The 17,964-nt window shown below is 47.8% G+C and overlaps 1 protein-coding gene across 1 annotated transcript; it reads right to left on the bottom strand.

The window, feature by feature from the left end:
• Positions 1-490: 490 nt before the first annotated feature.
• Positions 491-2,763, bottom strand: LOC126524399 (uncharacterized). The gene is made up of 2 exons (XM_050172724.3): positions 2,682-2,763; positions 491-1,135 (listed from the first exon to the last, which is right to left on the bottom strand). Exons 1-2 carry the CDS (start codon positions 2,691-2,693, stop codon positions 749-751), a joined length of 399 nt encoding a protein of 132 aa, XP_050028681.1. The 5' UTR covers positions 2,694-2,763; the 3' UTR covers positions 491-748.
• Positions 2,764-17,964: the final 15,201 nt, after the last annotated feature.

Genomic DNA, 17,964 nt, shown 5'->3' with positions numbered 1-17,964 from the left:
CTCAGGTTCACTTACTAGGAATTCTCAGTGAGCGGCGTACTAAACCTTCCGTTATGATTTATAATAGGAGTAAGTATCTAGTAGAAGTAGAATTCGCTAACCTTCAGCCATTTTCACGTTTACTTTCGTTCTTCTTTTCTTCCTTTTTTGTTGCTCTTGTTGCAGGTTCACAATGTTTTCCATTACCGTCTTGTCGTGGTTGGTAATTTACAAGTTCTCCTGTCGGCGCTTACATAGTAAAACTCGTCGTTCGTGGGTCAAGTTTTCAATGTTTCGGGTAGCGTTTCATGCAGCATCTAGCCTTTCACTTTGTCGGCGTTGTTATAGCTCTAGCTTCCAGCACTATATGGTTATTTCAGTCTCCTCGAATATCCGCCAGTTTGCAGTCACCGCCCATACATTTCTGTTGTTTCTGAAATTCATTGCATGATTTTTGCAAGCGGCAATCTACAAAAACTGGTATTCTGTCCTTAAAAATCAGAAGAAGCCATGCATAAAGAATCTTTTTATTGATTCCTGAGGTAGAAACGAGGCGTCGAAGAGCTCTTGTGAGGTTGCTTGTTGTGTCTTCTTTGATTTATGTTACTACGAGCTGGCATTATGTACAGCAGCTACAGTTTTAGGTCACCTGCTTTTGTGTACTTGAGGCGTCAGGATATGCGGACCAACATAGGTATAGCGGTGGATGAGGCTTCATATTGTATCGCGTGGAGTGCAATGAGCGGAGCAACAAAGCATTGCGTGAGCATCAGCCCTTGTAGCCATAGCCGCCATAACCGTATCCTCCGTATCCACCGTAGCCACCGTAGCTGACTCCGTATCCGCTACCGAGGCCTGAGTGGGCAAGCAGGGCGCCTCCGTTATGCAGCTTGTTGACGTGGTGCACCGTCCTCACGAGGAAGGCTGGTCCAGACACGGCCTTGGCGAAGGCAGGGCCACCGTGAACGAGGGCGACGCTGCTGCCGATGCCGACGCCGCTGACACCGTAACCACCACCGAGTCCGTAGCCGAGACCGGAGCCTCCATAGCCGAGACCGGAGCCTCCATAGCCGAGGCCAGAGCCGAGACCGGAGCCAAGGGCAACATTACCAGCCATGGCGGTGGCGAAGGCGGCGCAGAGAACGACGATGATGCTCTGCATGAGAGAAAAGTGAGCGAAGATAGAACATAATTAATTAAAAAAACATTCCACATTTTGGCCCCCTTAGCTATCTCCCTGCGAGTCTAAAGGAGGATGAGGAGGAACATTTACCACGGACAAATTAAACGGTCGGCCTGAGCTATGAGCAACCTCGCCTAGCCGTGGTTATCTTCACCATACGTGCTACGTGCAGGCAGTTTGCCAAAGTAAATGCCTTTAGCCGCTTTGAATTACTTTTTTCGTTTGAATGATGCCAGAGAAAAGGTTAGTTAGGCGACTAGGCCGGATAACCCAGCAGCAATGAGGCTTCGCTTCTGAACACAATGAAGTGGTCTTGCGTCCGGCGCTCCATGTTGTTCATCCCCACTCCGAAGCTACGTCAACTCACCACAGTTTTATCGCTAATACAAGAGCGCTAGTTCAGGTGCATGCTATGTAATCCCAGGCGGCCGAAATTCGCCGCTCTTCACAAGCACACTTCTTTTTGCCGGCCAGATTTAGCTTTGGAAATATGCATTTGTACATTCTTATTGTATTGTTTGCGTAATATAAAACTGCAATTATCTCATGACGGAAAAACGTATTGTGCAACATAGCATCTGAGCCGTGGCACCCGTTTACCGTGCAACCCTCCGCCTGTTTTCGCTCCTTTCTTTTCAGGAAGAGCATTTGCATTACTTCCAACGCGTAATTTTCCTAAACTCGCTCGCAAGAGCTTCGGTTTGAAGCAAAGAACTTCTTATATGTGGTTAATCCGTACCGCGGCAGACAAGCGCTTCCTTTGGCGTGGCTCGAGCATTGTAATGCGCATTTGGTATCGTTTTGGAAGGATGTTTACATCACTGCACGCTGCAGGCGTCTGGCCCTGTTCGCAAGGGACACTTTTACTTGACTCGTTGCTTGCATTGCTAAAACACTCTGCTTGTAGTTTTTTGTACTTATCAAGTGTGTGATACAGTGTTCTTTCTGTCCAATTGCCTATGTAAACAAGAAAAAGAAATAAAATTTTTTATATGTAGGCACTGCTTCCTATTGTGTGCAACACAGAAAAGTGGCTCAGAAGCGACAAATGAATTGAAATAAAGAGAGCCCTGATCAGTTTATATTTCGAATCTGCACGAGGTGTGCAGCTTTCCTGGTTCTTGGTGGCTTCGAGAAGCTTGGCGGCTTTTCCAGTAAAATCTTTGCGATCCGCAATTTTATTGCGTTGATATGCACGACACGCATCAAAAGGAAATATGAAAACTCTTGTGCTCCACTAGAGACGACGTACTGAAGGTTTTTGCAGCCAATGGTAAGCCAGAATCGAAAGCATTTTTATCGAAACCGAAATCAAAACAAAGCTAAACCACGTGTCTAAAATCTCGGGAGACAAAATTAGTGATCTGACAAGCCGCTCATAGCGCTGGCGGCAGAACAGTAACCCGGCCGCCGGGCCCTGCTGGAGTGTCCACTCTTTACCAATATGCTTCTCCATGACACTGCTACGGAATAATTAATTCACACGTGCACTGCAACACGGTGTCGCTGACGAACTCACCAGTGCGTTCATGGTGGCTGTAGGTGCGACGGCTGCTGCTTAACAATGTTTCTACGTGCCTTCGCAGGCTCCTTATATACGCTGCACTGCTCAAGGAAGGCATGCCGCGGTAGCAACGGGGGTCACGTAGCCGGCGACGCGTTTCGGCCAGCTGTGTTATCTCGTGCACCGTGCTCTCGCCCACAGTTCCGATCGCAGGAAGCACAGCCTCGTTTTCAGTGCCATCTTTTCTTTTGTAGGGCATTCCCGCGGGCTTACGGTGCTCTCCGGGCTGCGTGAGCGGAAACAGAAGATGCGGGTGCCAAACTGTGCGGATTGCATCTCCTATTGGGCGGGGCATTGGTGACTAATCTCACCCTACGGGCACATCGCCGCAAATAATACAGGAAAAAAACAACGCATATTTGGGCCCTTCCCACCAAATGACGTGTGCGGAAGCTCCAAAGCAGTTTCATTCACTGAGCAGTATGGAAGGAGGAAAACTTATCGGTACCGTGGCACGAAAGAATCAAATGGAACATTTACAGTGTAAGCCTTATTGTATCATCAAAGCATGTGCCAGAAAGACATCACGAGGAGGTTGTAGTTTTACCGCGAGTCTGGGGAGTTTGCTCTACTGACGTGAACAACGGCAAACGTGCCCCACGTTGCTACAACGCCAAGGGCCTAATTCTTGATCATCTCGTTTTATTCTCCATTCTTGTTTTCTGTTTATGCAGTGATGAGCAAGTGAGAAAATTCTTCAATGAAGGGCCCAATGTCCCAAACATCAAAATTAAACTGCAGTTACTAAGGAATGTACTAAAAATCTGTAAAGCAAATATCCGGCAGTGACACTTCAGAGTGCTTACGTGTGGGAATGCGAAAGCATTACACAGTCTATAAACCTCGGAACGCCATGAGCGCGCTGATGTTATACGCTCTTAACATGGCGCCAATTTGTCCCCATTGGCTGCACTATCACCTGTCCGCTAACGCACGTGCTAGGCCACACGTTTAATCAGCCAGATGGCTACGACGTGACGTGTGCATTGACGCTCTAGGCACATCTTTAGTGAATCAGAACCGCGGAGCTGCCGTGGAGTCGCAGGAGCGTGCGCGAGTCGTACCCCAGAGGCTGTAGCTCGATTCCCACCCAGACCCAAATCTACCAAATTTTATTTCTGAAGTCATTAATTTACATTGCTTGCGGGAATCTTCCTGTGAAATTTGACGTCAATCCGAGCATTTTCTTACGTGTCTTTACTCTTTGCGCCATCGGCCATTTTGGGAGTTTGTTAGTGAAAATTTTATCGAGCTCTAGTAGTTGTGTTCTTCGGCGGCTTGGGCGGATAGTTAAGGGGAGTCTTCCTCCTCCATCTTCCGGTGACGCCTACTGCGATGGAGTTTCGCTCAGGGAGGTATGTAGTGCTTTCTCACTAATAAATTACCTTACGGGTTCTTACGTGCCAAAACGATGACATGATAATGAGGCACGCCGTAATGGGGGACTCCGCAATATTTTTTAACTATCTGGGTTTCTGTAATGTGCACCCAATTCACGGTACACGGGCGTATGCGCATTTCGTCCACATAAAAGTGCGGCCTCTGCGGCCTAAGCTTGATCCCTCCCCCTATGGGTTAGCTGCGCAACGCCAAAGCCACTACACACCATGGCGGGCCAGGAAGTATGGTGAGGAACAGAGCATCCCTTAGTTCTGCGTAGCTTGTTATAGAGTATAGAACGCTTTGTATCGGTGACGTGCGAGCAGCATAGTCGCAGCGAGTGTTACCAAAGCATTCTTTCCGAACTTTATTAAATAATATAATGTAATCGCGCTTCTTATCGTCCCCATTGGTCAAATCTATGCTAGAAGCAAGAATAGAAAGTTAAATGAATTTTCACCTGATACCCGCCGTCAAGCAACCACCAATGCACACACAAGAGTATGTGTTGTAAAATGCAAGATCATGTATTACAGCAAATGTAATCGCGCTTCTTATCGTCCCCTTTGGTCAAATCTATGCTAGTAACAAGAATAGAAAATTAAATGAATTTTTACATAATACCCGCCGTCAAGCAACAACCAATGCAGACACAAGAGTATGTGTTGTAAAATGCAAGAACATTTATTACAGCAAATGGCCTTATATTCTATTCGACAAGTACTAAGAGGCGGAAAATGAAAAGAGAAAGAGAGAAGTTTGATAGGTGCACAAAATCAAGCTACTCCATGAAGCCGACACTTTACAAAAAAAGCTTTTCCCTTTTTTGCGTTAATGCGGGGTTTGTATAGTATTGAATTGCTCAGCTGGGAATTCCCATGTGACGGGGTAAAACGTGGCTGGTGTGCTACAGCACGAGTGTATGAAAAATGTGTGGCATACATCGCGTGACTTAGCGTGCGACGTGGTAATGTGTTCAACTCTAATTAGCGTGCGTGTGTATGATGATTATGTTACCGCAACATGCCATGCATGTTAAACAAACAAACAAAAGTTTCACTAATACGTATGCGCTCCATCTCGATGCAATATAAAACGGTTCCGTCATCTATGTTGCACTGTAATTCTCGATTTTCCTTAGAATCCTTATCCTCCAAAGCCACGGAGCGTACTTGCAAAACATATAATGCACAGGCAAATGAGCAAAACCGTTGTTTCTTATGGAAAGTTCATGTTCCCACGCACGATCAATAAAGCAGCGGCTAGTTTGCCCGTTATGCGACTTCCCCTGCTTGCTAAGTTGTACATTGGTTTTTCTCTTTAGGGGGCGCATTTAGGTGAAGGCGAAGTGCAAAACGGCCGTCTACCATGCATGGAGTTGACATGGAAGAACAACATGTGTTCAGGAAATGCTGTGGCAATTTTCTGCGTTGCACCACTTGCCTTTCAAAAGGCAAGAAGTGTGAGAAGATGCCGTCAAAAGTGACGACCTACAAGTCCAGCTACGGGTTGTCCAAAGGGCTTGCGGTAGGGCTGAAGATCACGGTCCTCCGCTCCCGGCGCGGGTGTGGCCCACGACTACGGCAACGTAGTCCATTAGGGCCAAATAAAGTGTCTTGTCTGTCTGTCTGTCTGTCTGTCTGTCTGTCTGTCTGTCTTTCTGTCTGTCTGTCTGTCTGTCCGTCCGTCCGTCTGTCCGTCCGTCCGTCCGTCCGTCTGTCCGTCCGTCCGTCCGTCCGTCCGTCCGTACGTCCGTCCGCAAATAATGTCCGCCTGTGCGAATAATCTAGCTCATGAAGTAGAACAGCTGTGCTACATGCCCTGGTTGTTTCTTTTTTTTTAATTTTGATTACCGATCAAGAAAACACTGTTTATCCTGGTATATTGTTGCGTATTAGTAACGGTGAGTAATACAGCGGTAAAACTATGAATGAACCCGCCGTGGTTGCTCAGTGGCTATGGTGTTGGGCTGCTGAGCACGAGGTCGCGGGATCGAATCCCGGCCACGGCGGCCGCATTTCGATGGGGGCGAAATGCGAAGACACCCGTGTGCTTAGATTTAGGTGCACGTTAAAGAACCCCAGGGGGTCGAAATTTCCGGAGTCCTCCACTACGGCGTGCCTCATAATCAGAAGGTGGTTTTGGCACGTAAAACCCCATAATTAATTAAATTAAACTATGAATGACGAAACTAACTCTTATTGGGGGAACTTGTGCCTACATTAGCAAGTTACACTAAAAGCAAAGCAATAACGGCCAACACGGTCGGCGATCATCGAAAATCTGATCAACTGGTCAAGCGCGTCGGCTTTTAAACATCAATCATCGAAGGTTCCAGAGTAATCGTTAGAGCCCGCGTGTTGTCCAGAAAGTTCCACGCCATTCGTGTCGCACATGCGTGCAATCAGGTTACACAAGGTAACGTGACAACAGTCAGCGCATAGAACCATCGATAAAATTCCAGAAACTTCCGATACATCGAGGCACGTCCTGCGCTGAGCAAGAACATTTGTTAGATCATGACTCGTGGTCACCCTATAAACAAGTACACGTGGTAATATGCTGCCTTAAGAAACGCCAATCCCATCCTTTATCTAAGAGAATGGATCGCCAGTGACACTTCTGTGCATATGTGAACGTAAATGAAGATTTCAATAGTCTCAAGCCTCTCGCTTCCCCATGGAACTGAAAGCCGAAAGCTTAGCACTTAGATATGCGTTCCTCATATGCGTCCTTGAGCCTACTGTAGCATTACTGAGACGTGTAGAGCCTAGGGCGCGTGCCTTTACTCGTTGTTCATTTCAAAGCATTGCATATATTAAAAATTTAGTGTTTTGACACGTTTCTGCTTATGTGTACGGCCACGAATTGACAGCGTGCGCTGCTTTAAGCAGCGCCAATACAAGACAGTGAAAACCTCAATTCACCTGTGTGTTATCATGCAGAATAGGCCATGTTCCCTTTGTACAACAATATTAAACCGATGCCAAGATATCGCCCGAACATTGCTGCCAATGTCTAATTAGAACTAGTAAAAGTCTACAATGTCATTTATGCACAACCCATGAAAGGGCAAACACATCAGAAATGCATTCCTCTTACGGGCAGGCTCCAGGTGTGACGCTCCACATTAGGCAATAACTTAGCTTTCAGGCTGTTTCGCCACGCTCCTTAGCATTGCTGCCTTCCACTGGAAATTCTCTCGGATCGAAGAAGAAGCGCCTCCTTGCACGAGGGTGTCCGCGCGAACGAGCACGCGCAACCAGCGTCTACCGAAATGGCTTAATAATTGATTTAATTCCTTTATTGTGATAAGAATAAATATCGTTCGCGAAGCCTCGCATCTTGTCGGTGGACCACATGCCACCTTAATCACTTGGTGCCGAAGAGCCGGGAGCTACCACCGAAATCCGCAGAAGGCTATGAGTGAACCGACCGTCATGGAGGGACTCATATCGAAGCGGACGTCGCGTTGATCTCTCAACACCAGGACTATCAGCGAGGCAGCAGCTCTCCTCGGAGGTAAAACCGCCACCTTAGATCAGCTCGATGCTATTTACGGACGTCAAGGTCAATAACGATGACCTAAACAAAATTGACAAGGAGCAGCGTTCTCGAGTGCGAGGACAACGTTACAAGCAGCATGAGTTAGCTGCTTAGCAAGCGTGAACGCGCTGTGCATGCCATGTTATCAGCTCTGTAGCTTCGGACTTCTTCGGTGGCCAGTACCCGAGCAGCATGTCGTGCCAAGCTAGCCAAGTGCATCATCACCTCTCTTCCTTGTGATTTGTGTCTGTGAAACTAATTCTATGAACAGTTTTATCGGATAATTTACCGCGATGGAAGCCTAACATCGACGAACAAGCTCAACGACCTGATGTTCTTCCTAAGAGGTGCCGCGGCCTCGGCTACTGTAGGCCTGCAAAGCAGACGCGTGCTACTACGATGCCATCAACCTACACTAGATGAGCTTCGGTCGTAGAAAAATACTGGAATAGGGAAACCTCTCCACGCTTTGCCTTGAATCCGTTCAAGCGATCCGACAGCTTTTTGCTTACTCTAAGACAAGGTCTTCATCTACGTCAGAGGAGTGGAAAAAATGACAGGGAGCAAGGAGTTCTTGTTCTCAGGCTGCGTCCCCTGTTGCTCCGGGCTTTACCACACACGACATAATGGCACAGCGCCTCCAGTCTTGCGCCATTCGAGCTACAATTGACAGGGGTAATACAACGTCTATTGCGGAACTGGAAGGCCTGTTGAAGTTTCTCTCCATGGAGCTTAAGATCTTATAGAAAAGATCGGAATGCCCTAAACAAATCTAGCCGTTTTCACTGGCTTTAACCTCTCGTCTTCTTTTCCCCACAACATCGTGAAAGTACGTGAGAACTGTGTGTTTTGTAAACCGAGTCTTACGTCTACGGAAATCTGCCCGCTTGATCTCATTCTTCCGCAAAAGAAGCTAATTTTATCTGGCTACGTGAGGTGCTTTCGCCACAGCGCTCAAGGTTGCAGGGCGTGTAATTGCAGGCGCAAGGTAACTTGCTGCACCTGCCATGAGACGAGTGTGAGCAATGCGCAGAAAGTAAGCAAGAAGATACGTGGAATCTGGCAGCACAAACGCAAGGATACCAGCAGACATTCCCAGCACAAACGTGAATGTGAGAATATCTCTCGGTAAATATTGGCGAACAATCGAGGATTCATCTATGTGCGTCCTCCATCCGACGTTTCCTGCCCGCAGGTAACGGATGTCGCGTGTCGATATGTCGGAGGTCAGCGCATGCTCTTCACAGAGCGGCTGTCACGGAAGCTGAAGTTTCAGCGTGTCGACTCTACTATAATTGCAAGTCGACAAATTCGCAAGTAAGTCAAGTCATGCTACACAGACACGGACGATGTGTTGAATTCTGATACACGGCAATTCTCAGACACGGAAAATGTTTTGTAAGTGATCGAAAGTCTACACACTAGTCGGAATATCAAAGCAATCACAACGAGCTATCCGTTCATTGTACAAATACAGAATTCTACACAACACATCGCTCATTATTGACCGCTGGAATCCGTTGTCAAGGAAGAATGCGTAAGCGTTCGCAAGGGCTCAGACCAAACGTGGACTGTGATGACGGGAGAAGTTACTCGATGCGACATCATTGAGACTCCTATCGTCATGAGCTCAAAGTTACAATAAAAAGTTACAGCCAAAACCTCCTGCATGGCAACGAATATGACTTCACAGCTCTTCGTCTGCATATTGAAGACGAGTCTACAGTAGAAGAACGAGCTCCTCCACTCATTTTGGTAAAGGGAGATAGTGGGGATAGCGGACGCGTAGACGATGACAGCAAGCAAAGTCCATTATTGAAGCATCTCGAAGAGACCGTTGGTCTTCAGGGCGGAAGATAGTGCCACAAGAGAGTGAACTGGCTGTTACTGTCGGTCGGGGAAAAACGAAGGCTACGAAGTCACCAGAGGATCGCGCAAAAGCTTTGCATCAATACCCGCTGCTTATGGCTGTTCCAACCTAGTATATAGTAATAATTTGTAAATACACTTTTTCCGCGTAACAGTGTTTTTGTTGAGGTGTCGGGTGCAGTGAACCAAGGACTCTTATACCGAGTCACTGATGCAACGTCACCTTCGGGAGCTGCACGGCTTAGTTTTCCGGAGCGTTGATACCAGGCCGTGCAGGTGATGAGGCCTGGCATGGTCGTGGCGATAGAGATCGATGGCCTTGGGAGACCGTGAGCAGCTAAACCTGGAATGTGGAACGGTGACATCGGAAGCACGTGTGTTAGAGCAGGAGAAAAATGTCGGATGTTGCCTCTAGAACGACGCCAAGATCTAGTGGTCCAGTGTGAAGGCGATGACCAGGTACTGTCTCAGTGATGGGCAGTGTTTCTAACGCGCGAGCAGTTGAAACATATGGGTTGGTTGTCTGCCGTCCACCAGTCAGCCAGGTTTCTGTAGCGCAAAGGGTAGACTTGGTTCTGGGTGGCTTTTGCAGGAGTACATTATGGTGCACGGATAGAACAGACGGCGAATGACAAACCCAGGTTCGCGAACTCTTGGTGCTTGACTGCTTGTATCAGCGACACTGTGGACAGGTTGGCTGACTGAACGTCTGGAGGTACGGCCGTGCGAGCTATTTTTTCGAGTTCACGGCAGACAATGCGCGTTACATCTTTCGACGCTGTCGACTGCACAGACATCGGTGGGTCCTCGCACCATGATGTGGCGGTGGTGTTAGGCAGCCGAAGGAACTGGCGGGTGATGCGGCAGCTGTTCACTTGTTAAAAACGTTGATATTTCTTGAATATGGCGTCGACCGTCATGCAGACCTCCTTCAATACAAATGGATCATACGCGTCGTCAGCTATTCCCTTTAATATGTGCAAAATCTTGACAGCTTGGGTCATTTTTATGTCAGCTTTCCGACAAAGGCATCGTACGTCCTGTATGTCCGAAATGTACGATTCAGTGGTCGTCTGGAGTCTGCTGAACGCCAAATGGTCTGCCGAACAACTCACACTGCTACGCGTTGCAAGGGTCCGAACTTATAGGAACTTTAAAGTCTCGTACCACACGCGTGCTGTACCTGTCAGGTTGGAAATCACGTTGGATAACATCAGCATAGGGTCCCACCTGTTGTCGTCGTTGGTTCGTTCGTGCATGTCGATCCCCTTCAATGTCCAAGCCATCCGTGCAAGGTGCCCGGGTCTCGTGGGTGTAACGGAACCACAGGATCCAGTGGATGCTGGGGCGTGGTCACTTCGCTGGTCATCGAGGAGCAACCAAGACGGCGACCGCTTTGAAGTTCCGCGCTTGGTTGACGGGGTCGGCACGCTGTCAGGTTCGCCTTGCAATAACATGAAGTGACGTTGACATGGAAAGAAGATTTCATGCTCTTGAACAACAAGTACGTCGCAGTAGCAACGCTTTGAAAACTTCTGGCCCAATTTCCGAACAGACGGGAACTTTTAGAGATTTATATAAATACCACACGACAATAGCTGCGAGCTGCACGAGCGGAGATTGTTCAATAGCCACCAGGGGATCTGACAAAAGTTGTTTATATGTCTGAAAAGGAAGTTCCGAGAGCACCAACTTAGTAGCCATATCAGGATCGTATTCGACACAGTCTTGAAGACATCAGGGAAAGAACCGATCCTTCTATGTGAAGGGATTGTCTGGGACTGGTGACTCCGTAGGCCTTTTGACACGTGGAGTTTCATTGGAGAAGTTACTGTTTAACAGTGCGTGGTGGCAAGCACCCGACTGCCTATGCGAGTCAAAAGACAGTATGACGACTGCAATCTCCCCAGCCTATCAACAGCCACTACAGGATAATCGTTGATATGACTGACGTTCACGCTGCTATCTCCGGTGAGGCGACGTTAACGTTGGTTGTGGACATTGAAAGCTTCTACTGATTCGACGTACGGCTCCCATTCATGGTAGGCCAAGCTATGGGGATTTACGTGCCAAACCATGATCTGATTTGAGGCACGCCGTAGTAGGGAGCTCCGGAAATTTGGGCCACCTGCGGTTATTTAACATTCACCAAAATATAACTACACGAGTGTTTTCGCATTTCCCCCCCTAGAAATGCGGCTGTTGTAGCCGTGATTCGATCTCGCGACCGCGTCCTGAGCAACCCAATGCCCCATTCATGATAGGCATATTCCGATTCAAGGACTGTCGATGGAGAAACAGCAAGCAAACTGGCTCTGGAGCAGAAAACTATTGGATCAGAGAAGCACAGCAGCAAGATTTCTGTGAGAAATAAGCTGAATTTCGCCAGCTACATCTGCAAAGACGACCTCCCGCATCAAAGGCCTAAATGCATTCGTGGACGGCGACAGTATCCTTGTTGTTGTCGGGCAAATGCTACGCCTTGACACATCTGAGGAAATAAACCACCCAGTCTCGGACGTGAAACTGTCATCACAAGTGCAAGAATACCGGCAGAAAATTATAGCACATCTGAAACATTTGCGCAGTACGAAGTATCATATCGTGAATATCTTCGAGGGCTTAAACCCAGCTTGAGCACATTGTGCTAAATTGTGGAGAAGCAGGAGAGGTCGCAGTGTCATTTATAGTGGCGTCCGGTAAATCGAGGCTTTTTCGCGGTGCGTTAAGTTTAGTACCATTATGATTAATCGTACCTTTAACAAAATTTGCTATTTTTCGGCTATAGGTAATTTCATATGAGTCCTAAGAAGCACATATTTTGAAGTAGTTACCCACTCTTTTAACCAACCACTCAGTGTGATATCCAGAATCATGCACCTTGTAGAGCGCAGTGTTTGACCTTGAGCTGAAGGTACCTAAGGCCCATTTGGATTCACTGATAATTAAAGAGCACATACTAGTAAGTTTCAAATCACGCAAACGCGTCTTACTCTAAGCGATAACTTTTGCATGACTAACCCACGATCTGATTATGAGGCATTCCGTCGGGGGGGGGGGGGGGGGGGGGGTGTCCAGTCGCGAGATTTTTTAGGAGCACCTCGAGTTTCTTAACCTGCACCTAAATCTATGTGCCCGGATGTTTTTACATTTCGCCCCTATCGAAATGTGGCCGCCGTGGACGGGATTTCATCCCGACACTTCCTGCTGAGCTGCGTAACACCAAGGTCAGTAAGCAACCACGACGGACGTTAGCGGGTGAAATAACGTCCTCGGAAAAATGAAAAATAAATATACGTGTCAATGCCCACCTCTTCAAAACCATAATCCCAAGGCTGCAAACATGACATCAAAAACGAAACCACACGTAGTAAAGAAAAACAACCAACAAAGAAGGTCACAGACTTCGTTATCGCTGGTAGAATGGCATAAGGCGCACAACATGGGCCACTTGAGGTAGCGAGTGGCACCGCTGTAACGGCGTAATGCCGTCTGGCACGACCTAATACTCCAGCGTGCCAATTTATCGGTTGAACTTGTAGGGTTTGATATAGCTTCACAAAACTTTCTAAGTCCTCGGCGGCAAATCAGAGACCATATCCAAACGAGGTCATAGGGTTGGTATTCCACGTAGCGACATGGTAGATTCTGGAGTCGGTTGTCCGTCATTTGCTGGTTCTTGATGCGCAAGCAGGTTCGTTGTACTTCTGCGTGCTGCAGACAGGCGGCGATCTCGAGAATTTCTTCGTCAGTTACGTGCGGCAGGAAGGGGTCGTGCGTCGTTGCCTTGTCCCTTCAGCAAACCAGCTTGACGGGTGTAATCCACGTGGTTTCTTGCACAGCCCTGTTGTAAGCGGAATTCACGTGCGGAACGATGGCCTACAACGTCTTGTGCCCGACGTCGACGTGCACCGCTATCATGTCAGCGAACGTCTCATTCAGGCATTCCGTTTAACCATTCGTCTGCAGGCTGTTGGTGGTTGTCCTCTGATGACTTGTTTTGCAACATTGCAAGAGGGCTTGAGTAAAGTCACCTCTAAAAGACATTCCTCTGTCGGTAATAAGGCCTTATGGCGCACCATGCCGCAGCAGGATGTTGTTAATGAAGAATTTCGCTACGTCCGCCGCACTACCTTTCGGCAGGGCTTTAGTTTACGTGAAGCGGATAAGGTAGTCGATGGCCACGAAAATCCACTTGCTTACGGATTTTGCTGTCGGAAAGGGCCCCAACACATTAAGCCCGAGCTGCTGAAGCGGTCGGCAAGGAGGCTCTATCGGCTGTAGTTTTCCTGCTGGCCTTGTTAGAGGTGTCTTGCATCGCTGAAATTCCCCGCGCGTCTTCACGTGAAGGAAGACATCGGCGTCCCGGCGTCCTCAACAGTATTTTTTTCCTTAATACTCGCGAGCGTAGCGAAAAGGCGAGCCGCCATGCCACTGGGTGATCATGAAGGGCATGTAGAACCTCTGGCCGTAGTGCTGAATGTACAACCAGAAGGTAGTTGCACGGACTGGCGAGAAGTTCTTCTTTGTGAGGACGCTGTTTAGCAACGAATACAAAAACAGTCCCCGCCTAAATGCCATGGCACAAGCTGGCAGTACAGCCATGGTTTTACAAGAAATAAAATAACCAAATATCGGCGCCTACTCGGTGGACGACCACTGCCATAGGTCTCAGCGATTCTTTGGAATTGTGATAGACTGAAATTTCTCTTGGTCACCTGAGGTATAAAGCGGTGTGCGAGGATTACTGCAGCATCGCAAGTTTTCAAATTCATGGCGGGAACACGATGGGGCTGCAGCTGCCGCTCATTGGTACTACTCGAAATAGCCTACTTTGAAGGCACGTTGCGCTATTAACTGCCGGTGTTTCATAGATTATCACAAGCACACAAGATGACTGTTAGTCGCGCGGAACAATCGCCTACGGATCCGACTGAGCCGCCTCCCGAAGGGCTCTTCAGCCTCGGGAACAGTAGCGAAAGCAGGATGTCTACCACTATATATAATCGCTTCCCAAGAAACAATGCGTACCCATTTCCGGCATGTGCTCCAAGTAAGAATGCACATCACGCACCGCGTTCATCTAACCCACAGAAAGTCTTGCTTTGGCCAAGCTGTGCAAATCCTGCTCGTTCCTCCGTTTATTCGGCCACAGAAATTGCTGCTTCCGACCTTTCATCTCTGGAGACTTTCACCGGTAGATTTAAACCAGTTTGTGCCTGGTGTAAATGGGACAAAGAGTCGCACGCCACAGATGGCACTGCTGCAGACTACTCTCCTCTACATAGCCGAGAAATATATTCAGCCCACCCAAATCTACACTGATGCCTCAGCCACTCGGGAGAGTTCCTCCTGTGGCCTTTGTGTGCCCATAATAAGACAAATGCTTTTTTATCGGTTGCAGCGGAGGACATCACGCAGAGCTTCATGACATCAAAGAAGCGGTCCTCTATATACTGCGCCGTGCTCCTGACCAATGGACGATTTTCATTGACTGTAAAGGAGCACTATAAACATCGTGCAGTCTGCAAAAAATCCAATCAGCCCGTTTCTTTCGACATCACATGCTTACATCACATGGCCATAGCATCAGGCCACTGTATGACATTTTGGTGCATACCGGCTCACTGTGGTATACTGGCCAACGAAAAAGCAGATGAAGCGGCACGCAAAGGCCTTCAACACCAAAACTATAAGCGGATTCACCTCGCTACATCTGATGCTTCTCAACTAGCTAAACGATTTGCTTTTGAAGAAAAGGAATGACTCTGTAGCTTGCAGTCCCACCATTACCCTTTTCCTTTACCATATTAACCCACATCTCAGATCCTGACTTCCGTCCACCATTCCTCGCCGTCTGGAAGCTCTATATCATCGCCTTCGCCTGAACACCGTCTATGGAAACAGTTTACGGTACCACTTCGGTCCACTGACAAGTCCACAGTGCAACAACTGTGGCTCACTTCAAACCATGGAGCACATTCTGTTTGAGTGTCGCGCGTATGCCGACGAGCGTGCATTCTATGAACATTACTTGCATTCACTTACACAGAGGCTTTTATCATTTGAATTTGTCTTAGGCCCTTTAGCCTGCCTCACGCAACAGAGGCGTGCGATGAACTTTTTATTTACATACTTAGAAAACATTGGGAAACTCGACAAACTTTAGTTCTACTGTGTAACATTCATGCACCTTTCACGCTGCGAATTCTGTCACCTCATTGTACGACGGTGCATACACTGAAGGCCTACCATTTCATGCCGTTTCCCAGGAGTCAGAAATCTCAGAGCGCAATTCTTTAAACTCATTCCTTTTTTTTGCACCTATCTTCTTCTGTCTTTCTCTCCCAAATTCCCTTGCCCGCACATAATAGTGTGTCAGGGATGTCCATACGCCGGCTAAAATCTCCGCCTTTCAATAAAGGGTTCTCTCTTTCTAGCCCCATAGAGCGGGTATCAGCCGCGCCACTAGTGATAATGATTATTATTTATTAGAAACCCCTTTGATACGGAGCGGCGACAAAGCGACATCTAACCTGCTTGAGGTAATAAGGTATGCTAGACATGCTTTTCATTCTATCATATTTTTAAATATCTCCTTGTCTTTTTTTTTCCTCAAAACGTATCTATACCTTATTTACCGCTACGTGTACGCATGGATCCAGTAGTATCAATCTCTTGCCTGCGTTTTTCTGAGCAATATTCTAAACGCCTCTTTTTTACCTCTATGGCTGATCAATTGATGCTTTCGTCCACCTTAAATCCAAGCGCTTCTTGAAGATGTACGCTACTTACAGGTCTCACTCGGTGAATTCCTTTGGATTCGATTGGGATATGCTGAAGGGTCTTGGGATTTTTTATGCAGCATTAACATGCTTAATCTTCTTGGGAACATTTTCTCTGGTATGTCTTTGTTCTTGCGCAAGGAGCTCGAGCCTGAAATAACAACACTATGTCTTATGGTACATATTTCCCGTTCTAAATAATTTCCTCTCATTCTTGTAAAGCTCCTTTGTCGTTTAGGCTTCCATTATTTGCATCCAATGCACTACCTTATTATCTCTCACTTTCTTTTTGACGACTCCCGGTTGTCTATTTACACTCTGGAAACTAGGTGCTGCTGTCTAGCGAGGACTGTGGAAGACAAGTGCAAGTAGCTGCGCTTGCGGTGCGTGTTTCCACATTCTATTTTTATTCGCGTCCTTGAACGCATCTGCAGAGGTGTTTGCCTTAGATGTGTTATCGCGGCGTCTTCTTGGCGGTACGTACAAAGGTTATTCGTCCTAGAGGCACTGTGCCGTCGTTGGCTGCACAAAAGCCACGGAAGGAGGCAGCTGCTCATGAAAGAGCACGGCGATCCACGTCCAGGGAAAGACAAAATTTTGTGTTTGGGTGGAGTGCATTTGCTGGGCACACAAGGTTCCTTTGGCGCCTGAAAAACGGCACTCTAGGATAATCGCTTTCGTTTTCTTGTCGTGATTTACAGAATAGTGTGCGTCGTGCCTTCCGGTGCAGCGGGCCGGCGATAAAAGCATAACAGTGCCGTTTAAGACGTTTCAGCGGTCTTTATTTTGGTTGTGCTCGGTACACTTTCCGAGCCGAAAGCCCACGGATGTCAACTCGCGCGAAGTACGAAAGAAAAGTGGCGCGAAATGCGTACTAGATACGAAAGGGAAGTAGAAAGAAGCTTTGCGTGCGCGTGCCGACTTCGTAATTTGCGCAGGTGTTTTTCTGTTACGGCATATCAACAAGACTGCACGAAATTTGTTGGTTTTCATCTCCTGTGATTTTCATAACCCACGATTGAGCCACATTCGGGTACTGGCGACCGCGAAAATGTAAAGCAGCATATCAGCGGCCCATGTAGAAACAGGACTGGACACGCGTCAATACCGCACTTGTTCTTCGTTTTAGAGCGCAGATCTTAGACGCCCTTTCCTGCGGCGAGCGTCGACTTAACCAAGCGAACTAGCACAGGATAAAAAAGCGAATGCGAAGCACAGTGGTGGATGAAGAACGCGAGGAGGAAAGCGATTGTTGAGGGAGCTGCGAAACCACGAGGTGAAAAGCAGAGGAGGAGGGTATGGCGAAAGGGGCATGAGAAGAAAAGCGTAGTGCCGGTACGATGGCTATGAGATAGAGCCAGATCCCGCGCGTCGTCTGGGAGGTCTCTCTGCAGGGGCTGCTGTGAATCCCGCCCACGCGTCACTCTCGCGTTCTCCAGATTAGCGAGGCAGTCGCGGCTACAGTTTGCCCTGTTTGTAACGTGCCGCACGACACAGATTACCTGTGCCGGCTAATATTTTCGCGAAACGAAACTACGCATGGAGCTGCGCTGAAGTTTTGCATTAGGAAGTATCGTAATCATCGGGTTTTTTATTTATTTTTGTTTCTTTCGCGCAATGGGGGGGGGGGGGGGGGGCGGGGAGGGTTGAACTGCTAA

The sequence above is a fragment of the Dermacentor andersoni genome, chromosome 3, assembly GCF_023375885.2.
Source record: "Dermacentor andersoni chromosome 3, qqDerAnde1_hic_scaffold, whole genome shotgun sequence".
Classification (NCBI taxonomy): Eukaryota; Metazoa; Arthropoda; class Arachnida; order Ixodida; family Ixodidae; genus Dermacentor; species Dermacentor andersoni.
Note: the sequence above shows the minus strand (reverse complement) of the source record. Positions and strands in the feature narration are given on the sequence as shown.